Source organism: Notolepis coatsorum (assembly GCF_963971535.1).
Source record: "Notolepis coatsorum genome assembly, chromosome: 6".
Taxonomy (NCBI): Eukaryota; Metazoa; Chordata; class Actinopteri; order Aulopiformes; family Paralepididae; genus Notolepis; species Notolepis coatsorum.
The window spans coordinates 115,454,867-115,471,915 of NC_140170.1; the positions used below are offsets into that span (position 1 = coordinate 115,454,867).

At 48.8% G+C, this 17,049-nt stretch overlaps 1 protein-coding gene across 1 annotated transcript in view; it reads left to right on the forward strand.

Moving 5' to 3' along the window:
* Window positions 1-17,049, forward strand: part of LOC311229652 (dual specificity calcium/calmodulin-dependent 3',5'-cyclic nucleotide phosphodiesterase 1B-like) — a 133,815-nt gene that overhangs the window by 73,974 nt on the left and 42,792 nt on the right. Inside the window, exon 15 of the mRNA XM_084315729.1 lies at window positions 1,951-2,087. Within this exon, the coding sequence (XP_084171855.1) occupies window positions 1,951-2,087 (137 nt within the window). The remainder of the gene's footprint in view (window positions 1-1,950; window positions 2,088-17,049) is intronic.

A 17,049-nucleotide genomic window follows, 5' to 3' on the forward strand; every position in this document is an offset into this window, starting at 1 on the left:
ACATACATACATACTGTACATACTATGGCAAATATCACCCCCCCTCTCATGGATATGTGAAGGATGAGAGATATTATTGCCACGGAAGGAGTAGAGACAATTAGGTAGCTTATTAGTACTGATAGAACACACCTGTGCATCATTAGTTCACCCACATCTCACGTGCACACACCCCAGACACACACTACAAAGCCACTAGGTTAGTCAGAAGTAAGTTGAGTGGAGGTGAGGTTGGAGTTGTTGTATTGAGAGAGAGAGATTGAGATATTTGGAGTTGTGTACGGTGAGAGGTAGCGAGAGGAGAGGTGAAGGCGAGAAGGTGTTCATTGTGTACTGGACCCTGGACTGGCTGAGAAACCCCGTTGTGTACTGACCCTGGACCGGACGACTACCCTGAGTATTGAACTATCCCTTTTTCTGTCTGCAAGCCTGTTTTGTGCTTTTGACCATCGGACTGTATTATGACCATTCTCTTGCCTATCAAACTGGATTCTGCCTTATTTCAATAAATATTCTTGTTGATTGATATTGCTCTTGTGTGGACATTCGAATTTGTGTGTATTTGAACCGCGAGTCTGAACCCCACCAGGCTTGTCACAATACATACATACATTCATACATACATACATACATACATACATACATACATACATACATACATACATACATACATACATACATACATACATACATACATACATACATACATACATACATACATACATACATACATACATACATACATACATACATACATACATACATACATTCATACATACATGCATACATTAATTCATACATACATAGTACATACGTATGTAATGGAGCTGATATCGTCACCTTTTTGTGTTGTGTTAAACTTCGATGCCCCGTGGGAGTTTCGAACCCTGGTCTGCCACACCACAGAGGGGAATATACCAAGAGGGGAATTCACTTCTTGGTAACGTGTCTATGGGCTAGATCCACAAAGAATGGATTGCACAGTGCTAGTTGCACCCTTACTTACAATTCATTATGAATTGAAAATGGGGGACCCTGATGTAAACAAGATGAAAGTCTTTCTCTGGTCTGCATCCCCTTAACAATTGTGTGTATTGAGCCGTACTGTATTGTACCCATTCTGCAATCTGTTAATAACATTTTCATTCAATCAATCACCGCGCAGATTGATTGATTGAATGAATGAAAATTGTATTAAGTAGGAAAAGTGAAACCAGAGACCTGGGGACATCCCACAGAGAAAGATACAAGGATAGAAAGGGTGCTCGATTTCGCCTGTTCGAATCCAGCTCACAGCTCCGGGGTTGTCACCAGCTTGGCTGGCCGTTCACACTAATACAATTGGCAGTATTAGAGGGTGGGAGAGCTGGCGGGGTGGGTCCGGGTCGTTGTAAACAGCGACTCCTACAGTTCGGTCGGGGCGCCTGCTAAGCGCGGATAGGATCTAAGTGGGATAGTGTGATCCTTCCACACGCTACGCCCTCTCAGTGAGAATCCGCGCTGCCAGGTAAAAAGAAGCGGTTGATTGGCTGGACGTGTGTCGGAGGAAGCACGTGGTAGCCTCCACTCTCCCAGACCGACTGTGGGGGGTAAGTGCGCAGCGACCAGGAACGGGATTGGGAATAGGCATAACGACTAACATTGGGATGGGAGAAAATCGGAGGAGAAAAAGGAGGGGGAAAAAGATTAAAAAAAAAAAAAAAAAAGTGCTCGATACCGCCGTCTAGCGTGATGCGGCCGGTATTGCACTTTTACATTCTCATGAGGATTCCCCATGTTAACCCAGAGTCCCTGTAATGAATAGAAATATCGAATAAAAGAAATAACGATCAAATAATGAGTATACTCGTTGTTGGCGTTCAACGATTGACGGCCAATAATGTCGTTGGCAGGGAATGTGTTAATGGGAAGGAATCTATCTGACTATAACAATGTGTTATTGTTCCTCAGTAACATTTGGAAGGAGAGCTCCAGAGGTTTGCAGTGGAGTCTGGCACACATCACAGCTGAGCTGGTCAGCTTTCGCTCAACTTGGACACGACACACAGAAGACAATAAGTTAAAATGGAAGAAGAGCGGCTCCAATGGTATGATGCATTGTTGTTACACTTGTTGCATGTGTATTGTACAGTTTGACTTGACAAAGATTATTTTTGGATCTTTGGGATCTTTGTCACATCAAACACAAATTACACACACTGTGCCACATCAAACAGTGTGCATGCAGCATAATGTGCTGGCTGTTATTCACAATACACTGCATAAAACACATACAGTAACTTAACATATGTTAACAACATACATCCCCAAGGTTCCGTACTCTTCCCACTCCTTTTCATCATCTACATCCTCCCTCTCAGTCAGATTCTCTGCCATTTTAACTTGGACTTCCACTGCTATGTCGATGACACTCAGATATAGGCTACTTCTGTAAGGGCTGCGTGTGTGTGTGGGTCACGAGCAGATAATAGGGACTCTGACTCTTTAAGTTATCTGTGTATAGAAGGGAAAAAATAAACAACAAAAAACATCCTTTACAGGTGGAAGCCTCAAAGTGAGTATTTAAGGAAATAAGTAAAGTCCAAAAAACAGGACGACACTCAATAAAGAGGTATTGTAGAAAAATAAATAAGCCACAAAGGCAACTCCTAAAAACAGAGTTTATATTGAAAACATAAAACAATACGGTAACACTTTATAATAACACTCAGTTATAAGACCTTTATAAGGTATTTGTAGATAATGAACTAACCATGAACAGATTTTTTTTATCCACTTTTTCTCCCATTTTTTTCTATATTTTCTCCCATCCCAATTTCGTATCATCCAATTCAACCCTCCCCTGTCACGAACGCTGTTTCTTGCCTCCCACAAGCCGGCTGCAATGTGGACTAAGTCATACATAGCACAAGTCCCCTCCGGTACTTGAGGTAACAGCATAACAGGAGTAACGCGTGGGAGGCTCACGCTGCCCCCGACACTTCCTGATTCTACTGCGCAGGCGCACCAACCAACCTGTAGGAGTCGCTGTCCACAATGCCCGATCCCCACCCATTAGTTTCCCACCCCCTAATACGGCCAATGTGTATTAGTATGAACGACCAGCTAAACTGAAAGCAATGTGGAGCGCTGGGCTCGAACTCGAACAGGGCGAGCCCAGCGTCTCCGTCATTCGTGGCGAGCGCCTTGCCCACTATGCCACGTAGCCGCCCCCTCATGAACAGATAATTTATATACATTCGTAAATTATTATTAAATCATTTAGAACTATATTTGTATAACATTTACAAATTAGTTCTACATTATTTATAACTCATTATAAATATTGTTTGTACTTGATTTGTTCATCATTAAATAATGTTGAACACATTGTTGTAGTAACACATTTGTAGATGCTTTGAAAAATAGATATGAAAAAACGACTATAGTGTATCTCCATTTATTTTTCATGTTCAACAAATGATTTGTTAAGTCATTCATAAAACATCTATAAATCATTTGCAGATGCTATCGTGGGGGCCAATCTAAAGTGAAGCCTATTCATCATTAACAAGTGTCTAATACAGTTAATTATTTGTTTACTTTTTCATCACATGTTACAAATGTTGTAGGCAGTTTTCGGATACACCCTTCTTTGTGACATCAAACAGTGACAGAATTAGGACTAAAGATAAATGCAATTTTATTAACATATAAAATACATGTGCATGACATATAGTGTAACATCGGGGGGCACTAGGACCCAGGAGTACCCTGGCCAGGTAGAGTATCTAGAGAGGAAGTCTCACACGAGCGAGACTTGACGTCACATGTGTTGTGTTGCCGTCTGTTTGAATGGAAGCACAAGTTATCCGTGCTGCGTCTATACTTTCGCTTTTAATAAGGTATGAGCAGGTTAAACACCTTTTTTTGTTGGTAAATCTATTCCATCATTTCCGACCTACAAACAACTCTTATGTTGTGTAGACGTTCGTGTAGATGTGGTGGCCGCTAACGTTACATTTGTTCCTAATGTGTGCTCAGTGTGCTCAGTGATGATGACACGACACAAATAATTATTACTCTTGTGTGTCGTGTCGAACAAATGTAACGGGAACACGCGTTTCGAGTTTAAGACAGAATGCCATTCTCCAAGCAGATATCAGATCATATCATTTATGCGACCGTTTCAGCCACTTAAGACATATTACCAGCACGTTGGGGACTCAGAGTGAACTTGTCATTGATTCTGTCTCAGTGGTTCCAAGCTAAGTCTTCCAGAATAACTCTTTGAAAAATGTTCAGGAATGAGACCCATTGAATCGCACATCAGAGGCCCCTTGCCAACAGTCTCTAAATTGACTGAAAGATTCAGCAGACTTCTCCAGCTAAACAAATGGCTCTCAACTGCTTGTGTGCTACACCTACACAATGTCAATTACATTGCAAACTTCGACATGTTCTGGAGACGTGAACAGTTGTTCCAAAGGAATGGATTTTCTCTGAACAGATATGGAGGAAAAATGTTCACTTCCCACATTTTCTACTCCATCGACAACGGCCTTGCAACAAGCTCTAAGACGGACAGTACAATAACACAACCTAACTCTGATGACGTCAAGACGATAGAATCGCTATCGGAGGACATACAGAGCAAGCTGATTGCTGAGGGGTCGGAACGACTGGATCGGATTGCGGAGGACATCCACAGGATTACAGCAGAACTAACAGCGCTCCCCCCCAGCTCCCCACGTATCGACGTCAAGGCAGTATATCGGCGTTCACCATCGCCCCTCCCCCCCAGCCTTTCCCCCCCTGTGTCACTCTCCCCCTCCCCCCTCCCTCTTGATTGGGGATCCCCCTCCCCATCAACAACCCTAAAACGCAGGGCGCCCCTCCCCCCCAGCCCCCCCATCTTTCCTCCCATGTGTCACTCTCCTCCTTGCCCCTCCCTCTTGCCATGTCATCACCAAATTACCAGGCACCCTTTCCCCCCTCTCCCTCCTCATCCCTGCTTTTTCTAAGATTATCACAGAGAATGTTGGACACTCTAGAATATTATTCTCAGCCATCGACCAGCTACTCAACACTGCCCCCACCCCTCCACAGTCATCTACAAAATGTGAAGAACTAGAATTATTCTTCAATAACTAAATAACTTTAATTAGAGCCAGCATTAGTCCTGATACAAACATGGACACCATCAGCAAACCCTGCGAAAAAGTAACCATAGGAAAATTTGCTTGCATTACATCAACTGAGCTTTACAAAACTGTCATGTAATGTAACTCCTCCACTTCCTGTATTGACCCTATACCCACAGCATTTTTTAAGCTAATATATTAGAGAGTATTGCAAGCCATGTCCTAAATATTATAAATACATCGCTTCTGACAGGTATTTTCCCAGAAGCATTCAAAACAGCTGTCGTAAGACCCTTACTAAAGAAACCCAAACTAGACAGTAATGTACTAACCAACTATAGGCCAATATCCAACCTCCCATTCATCAGCAAGATACTTGAAAAAATGTTCTCAATACAAATAAACTCCTTTCTCAAAGAAAACAACATCATGGAGGAATTTCAATCAGGCTTCAGAACGCACCATAGCACTGAAACTGCTCTTACAAAAATAATTAGTGACCTCAGAATAAACTCCGATGCAAACAAAGTCTCAATTCTCGTCCTATTAGATCTAATCGCAGCGTTTGACACAATCGACCATGATATACTAATAAATCGTCTAGAAAAGTTAGTTGGTCTTTCTGACTATGTATTAAACTGGTTCAGAACATATATCAAAGGGAGAAAATATTACGTCAGGCTTGGAGATCATTCTTCTGAGAAACATGACACCTACTTCGGAGTTCCACAGGGGAGATGCCTTGGTCCATTATTATTCTCACTATACATGCTGCCACTCGGAGACATCATTAGAAAGCACAATGTATGTTTCCATAGTTATGCAGATGACACACAATTGTACATCTCCGCTGAACCAAATGATCACACAGCTATAAACTCCATTTCCGCCTGTCTCTTAGCAATAAACAAATGGATGATGAACAACTTCCTAAAATTAAATGAGGGCAAAACTGAAATCCTACTAGTCGGTCCTATAACAAAAATAGAAATGTTACAGAGCAATATGGGGCAACTTACTCCTTGGATCAAACCCGAAGTTACAAGTCTTGGTGTTATAATAGACTCAGACCTAAGCTTTAAATCACACATCAACAAGGTGAAAAAAACATCTTTTTCCCACCTTAGAAACATAGCTAAGGTACGGCCGTTTATAAATCAAAAAGAGGCTGAAAAACGGATCCATGCCTTTATCTCAAGCCGACTTGATTACTGTAATGCACTCCTCACTGGCCTCCCAAAAAAAACACAGAACGACTCCAACTCATTCAAAACTAGGCAGCTAGGCTACTAACTAGAACCAAGATGAGAGACCACATCAGTCCTGTATTAGCTAACCTACACTGGATTCCGGTAACATTTAGAATTGATTTCAAGGTCCTCCTCCTTATTTACAAAGCACTAAATGGAACAGGACCAAGCTACATTGCAAATTCTCTAGTCAACTATGTGCCTCCTAGAACATTGCGATCATCTACTACTGGTCTATTGAAGGTTCCAAGCCACAGTCTAAGGAAAATCGGGGATGCAGCCTTTGCAAACTATGCACCAAATTATGGAACACACTACCTATGGACATTAGGGAAGCTAGATCTCTTAATATTTTAAAAAATATGCTAAAAACGTACCTCTTCACCATAGCCTTCTAATACACTCCACTGTACTGTAGCACTATTTTACTCTGTCCATTCTATTGCATAATTTTACTATCTATTCTATTCTACTATTCTATTATTGCACTGTATTATTTTACTCTGTCTATTGCTTTTTATTACAGGTTCAAAACTGTCAGGTTTTTATTGCACTGGGCTACAGTTTTCTGTCTATTGTTTATTACAGGTTCAAAACTGTCGGGTATTGAACTGTGTGTGTATCGAGAAGAAGAGACTGTCATGAGCAGGAGACTACTGTCTGATACGGCTTGCCTTAAAATGTGCATTTGTGGTGTCAGGCAACAGGAGACTGTCATGAGCAGGGGAGACTGTCAGCTTTAATACTGTCTGATATGGCGTGCCTTAAAATGTGCATTGTGGTGTCAGGCAGAAGAGAAGACTGTCATGTTTTGAACGTACAGTTATGTATATAACCATAGTTATATGAGTGTAGTGACGCTGTAACTGAGGGGTTACAAAACCCTGACTGTATTAAAGATTGTGATAGATTAAACCACTGCTAGTTATGTACTTTAATTACTGGCCAGACAGTACATCAAATATAGATGGTGAACACCCACAAGAACACGGCATTGACAAAACAATAGTATTTGAGGGTAATTTATTATTATTAGGCAACATTAGGTTACAGAATGAGAATTAGGGTCGCGCTTGTATGGCGAAGAATATGCGTAAAGTCAGTCAATAGCATGAGTCACTAAGAATAGCAGGAATCCTACGATGGGTCTAAGTTGACACCACCTGTCGTATAGTAGCAACTAGATAGGGCAACACTGGTACCGCCTGGAGACAATGGGTTCCCTCCGGGGGTGTAAGGCCTGGAGGGTAGAGGAATGTTCGGGTACTCCGTCTGATTCAATGAGGAATAAAGAGACTCCAGGTACAGGAGTCGGTCCTTGTAAACTCCCTTGATCAGCAGCAAAGTAATAATTGTAATCCAAATGCTAGATAGCATTGATGACAGCTAGCCAGCCTCCGTCCACGAGGCCGGCCCGAGTTGTAATCCTCACGAGGTTGAATCCCAAATGACAGTGGAAATCAACGATGCTCTTCTCCGGGTACCACGTTCCAAATCAATATAATCCAACCAGTAATGGTTCTGCAATCGCCGACACCGATTCTCCTGTGTACATGTCCAACGGTTCTCCGCCTAGGACTCCTCGGGTGTGGGCAACGTATTTAGGCCACACACCCTGGCTAAGTACACTAGCTAAAGACACGACGAACCGCTGGGTAATGCTACACACGAACGAACTGTGGCCGCACGATATACAATAAATGAACGACTATTTACTTCACATTAGATTAGGTCGAACTCGACGTTACTTCATTAAACTCTTCGCACGTGGTTCTCAATGCTCTGTTAGACGCAAGGTTGCTCACTTCACTGCACGTTGACTCGTGGTGAAGGTGGGTAAGGTACTGTGAGGTTTTTGTCCGCTGCTCACCTACTCGCTCTGTTCCTTTAAGCCTGTTGCTCACCTACTCGCTCTGTTCCTTTAAGCCTACTGTTAATCAATTGCATTCTCCTCACCTCACTAGCCCCCACCCTCGTGTTCGTTTGCTCTTCAGCAACCACACCCTTGGACTACCTGTCATTATGTGTTTGATTGGTCTGGTGCCGAACACACACTTCTTGTTCGATTATCAATTACCTCCCGCACCTGATGTGTATTCTAATTAGCACCCCTGTGGGCTTTAAGTACCTGGCTCTTCCCCTCTGTCCCTTGTCGGGTCGTCCCGTATCATTCCGTATCATATCTCTATCACCAAGACTCCTTCGGGAGGTTCTCTGTCTGTTATGCTGCTTTCATCTCCGGCGTGAGATGCACTCTAGCCTTCGCCTCCTGTCTCCGTTTGCCTGAAAGGAGACACTGGACTGCGCTCTCTAAGACTTCCACGGGAGGTATTCCAGTGTTCCACTTCAGACCTCCGCGCAGCAGACGTTCCAGACGCGCATCGCTTCCTAATACTCTACGGGAGGATGCGTCTCTCCGAGCCGGCGCGCTCTTCCGCGCAGATGCGCATCCAGACCTCCGCGCAGCAGACGCGCTCTTCACTCCAGACGCGCATCGCTTCCTAATACTCTACGGGAGGATGCATCTCTCCGAGCCGGCGCGCTCTTCCGCGCAGACGCGCTCTCCACTCCAGACCTCCGCGCAGCAGATGCGCTCTCCGTACCGGCGCGTACTCAAAGCAGACGCGCACCATCCAGACCTCCGAGCCTGGCGCGCTCTTCCGCGCAGACGCACTCCAGATGCGTCCTCCGTACCGGCGCGTACTCCAAGCAGTCGCGCACCACTCAGACCTCCGCGCCAGATGCGCCCTCCGTACCGGCGCGTACTCCAAGCAGTCGCGCACCACTCAGACCTCCGCTTGGACAACCCGTTTCCCGTGGCGACGCGCTCGCCCCGTTCTGATCCTTCTCTCTTTACGCACAGCGCCTGGGTGAGTTTTTATGACTGTCTTTTATCCTATTCGTTTTTCTTGTGTTTAAAGACACTGAAGAGATCCAGCTTTTTGTCAGACTGTCACTCACCCAGCGTCAGCTTTTTGGACTGTTCATTGGGATAATATTTGGCCTTAACATCGCTCACTGTGTGTATACACACCGAAGATTTATTCACTTGGATTTGTATTTTGGGACTTCACTCACAGTGTGTATTTACACCGAAGATTCTGTTCACTTGGATTACTCTGTTTTTGGGACAAGTCACCTCTCCTGTCACCTGCTCTGTTCCCAACTGAACTCTGAGCTAACCCGCTCCCTCTCTCCCTCTCGGTCCCGTTTACCACCCTCGGAGAAATGCCGAGAGAGATCTGCAGAGCGGTTCTGACGTCCACCGTCTGCTTCCTCAGACGAAACATCCCGGGAGAAGCTGCAGAGCAGCAACATTCATTAATGCTTGTGTTCCAAGGCCTTACCCTGTTTTCTCTGTCCCAGTATGCAGCTCCAGCCCTCGCCCTGTTCCAAGGCCTTACCCTGTTTTTCTCTAGTCCTCCTAGTCCTCCCTGTCTAGTCCTTCCAGTCCTCCCTCTCCCCAGCCCGCCTCCGCGGGCCTCTGTCCCTGTTTCCCCACTCTAGTCCTCCTAGTCCTCCCTGTCCCCAGCCCGCCTCCGCGGGCCTCTGTCCCTTTCTCCCCTCTCTAGTCCTCCTGTTCCTCCCTGTCCTGTCCTCCTAGTCCTCCCTGTTCCTGCCTTGTCCCTTGCCCCGGCCCTGTTCCGTTAGCCTTCCCTTAGCCTTCCCCTTAGCCAGCTCGCCTCTTAAAGGCACTGTACCTTCCCAGTCTTGTTTCCCTGTGTTTTTGTGTTCTCCCTTAAAGGGACAGTGCCGTTTTCTTTGTGTTTTCAATAAATGCCCAGTTCTTGGCTTACTCCCATGCCTGTCTTGTGTTGTGCGATTGGGGTCGGTTACAAACCATAACAGTACGACCCGACCAAATCGACGACCCCAGCCAGCACAGACGGTGTATGTTGAGTTTGCCTTTTTTTCTTCTTGTTCCCTCTAGTTCCCCTGTTAGCTCCCCTGTTAGCCCTGTTAGCTTCCCTGTTAGCCCTGTTGGCTTCCCTGCAGCTTGTTAGGCCTCTACTACCAGCATGGCCCCTGTCTGCTAGCTTTGCCCCGGCTGCTAGCACAGCCTCTATGTTAATGCAGCCCTTGCTGCTGGCATAGGCCCTGTAGCTAGCCATGCCCAGGCGGCTAACCCAGTCCCTCAGCAGGGCCCCTGTCTGCTAGCTTAGCCCCGGCTGCTAGCACAGCCTCTATGTTAATGCAGCCCTTGCTGCTGGCATAGGCCCTGTAGCTAGCCATGCCCAGGCAGCTAACCCAGTCCCTCAGCAGGGCCCCAGTCTGCTAGCTTAGCCCCGGCTGCTAGCACAGCCTCTATGTTAATGCAGCCCTTGCTGCTGGCATGGGCCCTGTAGCTAGCCATGCCCTGGCAGCTAACCCGGTCTCTCTGCATGGCCTCCACTTTTTGTGTAGCCTTCCCACTGCTAGGACTGCCCTTTCAGCTAGCAAGGTCAGTTTTTCCCACTGCTAGGACTGCCCTTTCAGCTAGCAAGGTCAGTTTTTCCCACTGCTAGGACTGCCCTTTCAGCTAGCAAGGTCAGTATTCTCCCACTGCTAGGACTGCCCTTTCAGCTAGCAAGGTCAGTTTTTTCCCACTGCTAGGACTGCCCTTTCAGCTAGCAAGGTCAGTTTTTTCCCACTGCTAGGACTGCCCTTGCAGCTAGCAAGGTCAGTTTTCCCACTGCTAGGACTGCCCTTTCAGCTAGCAAGGTCAGTTTTCCCACTGCTAGGACTGCCCTTTCAGCTAGCAAGGTCAGTTTTCCCACTGCTAGGACTGCCCTTTCAGCTAGCAAGGTCAGTTTATCTCACACTGCTAGGACTGCCGCTTCAGCTAGCAAGGTCAGTTTCCCCACTGCTAGGACTGCCCTTTCAGCTAGCAAGGTCAGTTTTCTCCCACTGCTAGGACTGCCCCTTCAGCTAGCATGGTCAGTTTGCTCCCACTGCTAGGACTGCCCCTTCAGCTAGCAGGGTCAGTTTTCTCTCACTGCTAGGTCTGCCCCTTCAGCTAGCAAGGTCAGTTCCCCACAGCTAGGACTGTCCTTCCAGCTAGCTTGTTCTCTCATGCTGGTCCAGCCCTGTCTGCCAGCCTAGCTCCGGCAGCTAGCGCAGCCTCTATGTTAATGTAGCAGTACAGCTAGCATAGGCCCTGTAGCTATCAGTGCCCTGGCAGCTACCCTTTCCCTCTGCTAGCCCCTTCCCTGTTCCCCTCTCCGGTGCCCCTGTTCCGGCCCTGTCTGCTAGCCTAGCTCCGGCAGCTAGCGCAGCCTCTATGTTAATGTAGCAGTACAGCTAGCATAGGCCCTGTAGCTATCAGTGCCCTGGCAGCTACCCTTTCCCTCTGCTAGCCCCTTCCCTGTTCCCCTCTCCGGTGCCCCTGTTCCGGCCCTGTCTGCTAGCCTAGCTCCGGCAGCTAGCGCAGCCTCTATGTTGATGTAGCAGTACAGCTAGCATAGGCCCTGTAGCTATCAGTGCCCTGGCAGCTACCCTTTCCCTCTGCTAGTCCCTTCCCTGTTCCCCTCTCCAGTGCCCCTGTTCCAGCCCTGTCAGCTAGCCTAGCTCCGGCAGCTAGCGCAGCCTCTTTGTTAATGTTGCATTACAGCTAGCATAGGCCCTGTAGCTACCAGTGCCCTGGTAGTTACCCCTCAGCTCCTCTAGTTGCCCCTCAGCTACCCTACTTACCCCTCAGCTACCATGGTTACCCCTCAGCTCCTCTAGTTACCCCTCAGCTACCCTACTTACCCCTCAGCTACCATGGTTACCCCTCAGCTCCTCTGGTTACCCCTCAGCTCCTCTAGTTGCCCCTCGGCTTCCCTAGTTACCCCTCGGCCACACTGCCCCAGTCGCTGGCCCCACTTTTGTTGTGGCTTCCCCTGCTGGCTTGGCCCAGTACTTTTTGTTTGTTGCCTTGTTTTTGTCCCCTGCCACTCTGTCTGTATTTTTGGGCCGCTGGGTGGCTCCCGTGGAGGGGGGGGTACTGTGAGGTTTTTGTCCGCTGCTCACCTACTCGCTCTGTTCCTTTAAGCCTGTTGCTCACCTACTCGCTCTGTTCCTTTAAGCCTACTGTTAATCAATTGCATTCTCCTCACCTCACTAGCCCCCACCCTCGCGTTCGTTTGCTCTTCAGCAACCACACCCTTGGACTACCTGTCATTATGTGTTTGATTGGTCTGGTGCCGAACACACACTTCTTGTTCGATTATCAATTACCTCCCGCACCTGATGTGTATTCTAATTAGCACCCCTGTGGGCTTTAAGTACCTGGCTCTTCCCCTCTGTCCCTTGTCGGGTCGTCCCGTATCATTCCGTATCATATCTCTATCACCAAGACTCCTTCGGGAGGTTCTCTGTCTGTTATGCTGCTTTCATCTCCGGCGTGAGATGCACTCTAGCCTTCGCCTCCTGTCTCCGTTTGCCTGAAAGGAGACACTGGACTGCGCTCTCTAAGACTTCCACGGGAGGTATTCCAGTGTTCCACTTCAGACCTCCGCGCAGCAGACGTTCCAGACGCGCATCGCTTCCTAATACTCTACGGGAGGATGCGTCTCTCCGAGCCGGCGCGCTCTTCCGCGCAGATGCGCATCCAGACCTCCGCGCAGCAGACGCGCTCTTCACTCCAGACGCGCATCGCTTCCTAATACTCTACGGGAGGATGCGTCTCTCCGAGCCGGCGCGCTCTTCCGTGCAGACGCGCTCTCCACTCCAGACCTCCGCGCAGCAGATGCGCTCTCCGTACCGGCGCGTACTCAAAGCAGACGCGCACCATCCAGACCTCCGAGCCTGGCGCGCTCTTCCGCGCAGACGCACTCCAGATGCGTCCTCCGTACCGGCGCGTACTCCAAGCAGTCGCGCACCACTCAGACCTCCGCGCCAGATGCGCCCTCCGTACCGGCGCGTACTCCAAGCAGTCGCGCACCACTCAGACCTCCGCTTGGACAACCCGTTTCCCGTGGCGACGCGCTCGCCCCGTTCTGATCCTTCTCTCTTTACGCACAGCGCCTGGGTGAGTTTTTATGACTGTCTTTTATCCTATTCGTTTTTCTTGTGTTTAAAGACACTGAAGAGATCCAGCTTTTTGTCAGACTGTCACTCACCCAGCGTCAGCTTTTTGGACTGTTCATTGGGATAATATTTGGCCTTAACATCGCTCACTGTGTGTATACACACCGAAGATTTATTCACTTGGATTTGTATTTTGGGACTTCACTCACAGTGTGTATTTACACCGAAGATTCTGTTCACTTGGATTACTCTGTTTTTGGGACAAGTCACCTCTCCTGTCACCTGCTCTGTTCCCAACTGAACTCTGAGCTAACCCGCTCCCTCTCTCCCTCTCGGTCCCGTTTACCACCCTCGGAGAAATGCCGAGAGAGATCTGCAGAGCGGTTCTGACGTCCACCGTCTGCTTCCTCAGACGAACCATCCCGGGAGAAGCTGCAGAGCAGCAACATTCATTAATGCTTGTGTTCCAAGGCCTTACCCTGTTTTCTCTGTCCCAGTATGCAGCTCCAGCCCTCGCCCTGTTCCAAGGCCTTACCCTGTTTTTCTCTAGTCCTCCTAGTCCTCCCTGTCTAGTCCTTCCAGTCCTCCCTCTCCCCAGCCCGCCTCCGCGGGCCTCTGTCCCTGTTTCCCCACTCTAGTCCTCCTAGTCCTCCCTGTCCCCAGCCCGCCTCCGCGGGCCTCTGTCCCTTTCTCCCCTCTCTAGTCCTCCTGTTCCTCCCTGTTCTGTCCTCCTAGTCCTCCATGTTCCTGCCTTGTCCCTTGCCCCGGCCCTGTTCCGTTAGCCTTCCCTTAGCCTTCCCCTTAGCCAGCTCGCCTCTTAAAGGCACTGTACCTTCCCATTCTTGTTTCCCTGTGTTTTTGTGTTCTCCCTTAAAGGGACAGTGCCGTTTTCTTTGTGTTTTCAATAAATGCCCAGTTCTTGGCTTACTCCCATACCTGTCTTGTGTTGTGCGATTGGGGTCGGTTACAAACCATAACAGGTACTGAACGAGGCTGAACTGAACTACTCGTGTGCGCACCTTGCGCTGTATTTATACTTAAGTGAATATCTAGTCCCAAACCGCAGTCTTTGTCTGGTATCAATACGCTGACTCCGGGCATGTTCTGACATGCCTGAACTTGTCTTTGAACCTGCCGTTGGGGGCTTGCGCGCTGGCGCCTGGGGGCGCTGTCCAATAGGAGAGCGAATATTACTCTGGTTTGAACGCAGGTAAAGGGATATTCCGTGTATATATATAAATAATATACAAAGTATATCAAACAATAAAGGTAGATTCTCAGTTTAATCTGGCCCTTCACAACAGACGCTCTGCGTCATACTGCAATACTCTTCCATATCAGTATTAGCACTGAATACATTTTCACATGCACCTTTACATACCTCATCTGTCTGGCCACACCCCCATCCGCTCCTCTACATAAACAGGGGTGTGGCCATACTATCAGCTCCTTCCCAAGTATTTCACCACAAAGTCACGCACAGGGTTAGCAGACCGTGGGGCTTACCCACGACTACACAAACGCGCAACCCGCATGCCACTAGGGAACGAACGGAAAGGAACAAACCCCCGTTACCACCCCTAATATCACGGGGTCAAGAGCAAAAGCCCAACCCTGTGGCAAGGCCGTAGCAGCGGAGCCCGAAGGAGGACCCAGACCCAGGAAGGGACTGGACCCCCCCGGAAAAAAGGGGGCCTGGAGAGGCCAATGACGCCGCAGCATCGAGACCCCACCAGGCGGTCACTAGTGACACCACCCCCCACATCGCCAGCGTATTCGGACAGGGCCCATCCAAGAGCAGGCCCTTCCCCCCTACAGCACGCCGCCTAGGTTACTGCACCTGGTATTCCCAGGCAGTCTCCCATCCAACTACTAACCAGGCCTGAACCTGGTTAGCTTCCGAGATCAGACGAGATCGGGCGTGTTCAGGTTGGTATGGCTGTAAGCCTGAAGCACTCAAGAGGCTACACCCACAGCGGGAGCAGGCAGCGCACCGGGGAGACGACCCCCAAAAGAGGTCGATCCCTCAATCCAGGCAACAGGCCACTCGACCTGAGCCTGGAGCACTGCGGACTAGACAGGCGCCAAAGGGGTCTGCTGAAACAGCACCCTGGTGGAAGCTGGCATGTTGTGCACCATGTCACAGCATCCACAAAAAACCCTCGACTCTCTAGAGGGGCAGAGGCAGAGAAGGCTGACATGATTGGAAGAGGTCATGAAAGGTATGGGGGCACACTCACAGGTAGACAGGGCCAAACCCAGCCTACCCCCAGAGTTGACTCCGCTACCAACACACCAGGGAACCAACCACCCCCTTGGTTCCAACATAAGGTGGTTGTTCCTATAACCCCCCAAGAAAAAACTCCAAAACACAACTGCGGGTATACACTGGCTATACCGCAGTACAAGTGTTTCAGTTTTCAAAAAGGGGTTAACCCAGGCCAACGGGTCAACGAAAACAATTTCGAACCCGGGCCCGGCGGACCGGGACGTACACAGGGATGCCAGAGGAGTTTCACAAGAACCACCTCAACAGCCCCCTCCCAGCCCTGCCTAAGCAGGAGAAGAGAGGGGCGAAAAAGAATGGAGAAGGACCAGGCTCCCTCAGCGCAGCGCAAGGTACAACACAACATGGACCAAGCAACAGTGAGGGGTAACACGTAGTAACACAACCACGAACATCTCCATAACGTCAAACCCTGCAACGCCCGGGCCGACACGGCATTTTCCCCCCCGAAAAAAGCACAAGTCCCTCAGGGTACCAGAACAGCAGATCTGCCCCCCGGCAGACAACGGGTTAACTGACCTGGACCGGCACGACCAGAATCAGTCCCGTGCCCTAATCACGCCGCCATCCCCAGTCCCAGGAGGGGGGTAGGTACGCGTGTCGATCCAAAACATTATAGAGGGCGCCACCCAGACGGTCCCCTTCGTACCGCGCCCGGTGGCCCACCCCAAGGGCATGAGACCCCTCTACCAATGCTTTGATCTATTCTGTTAACATCCCCCAGATATGAACGAGAATTCAACGAGACAAGCCTAGTACACTGGTGCTCGGAAGAGACAAACTCCATCCCAGTTGCCCCATAAAAACGCAGTTTCAATGATGAGCAAACTATGTACGCGTCGAGACCCAAAACATATCAATGGACATTCTAACAAGAACCCAGATACCGTTCCTCCAAGCCGCCTGGGAGAACGACAAGAAGCCGCTTTTTTCACAGAAAAAATACGGACATGGGTGCCATACGACGCGGCTGAGGGAAAACAACACCCTGTCAACCATGCTCCATAAAAGAGGGGACAGGGAGCGACGTACCCTATGACGGGGGGAAACCCATGACTCAACAGACCATTACAGGCGAGGAGTCAGGGAAATCCCTAAACAATACCCCGTCAACCTGCTCCATAAAGGAGGGGACGGGGAACCCCCAGAGAGACTTCCCACATGAGCAATAAATTAAAAAGTTTATGTAACATTGAGCCACGTGACCAAAGGCTCAAGATACATATATACCGAGCATAGCAGAACTCTCGAGTTCCTATGCACCGCAACACCAACTTGACAATAACAGAGAACCACACATGGGGCCTGTAAAGAACTCACGGAAGTCGGCAACCAATAGAAACGCGCCCAGTGACGTATTCTATGGCGGGGGGAATCCCATGACTCAACCGACCATGAC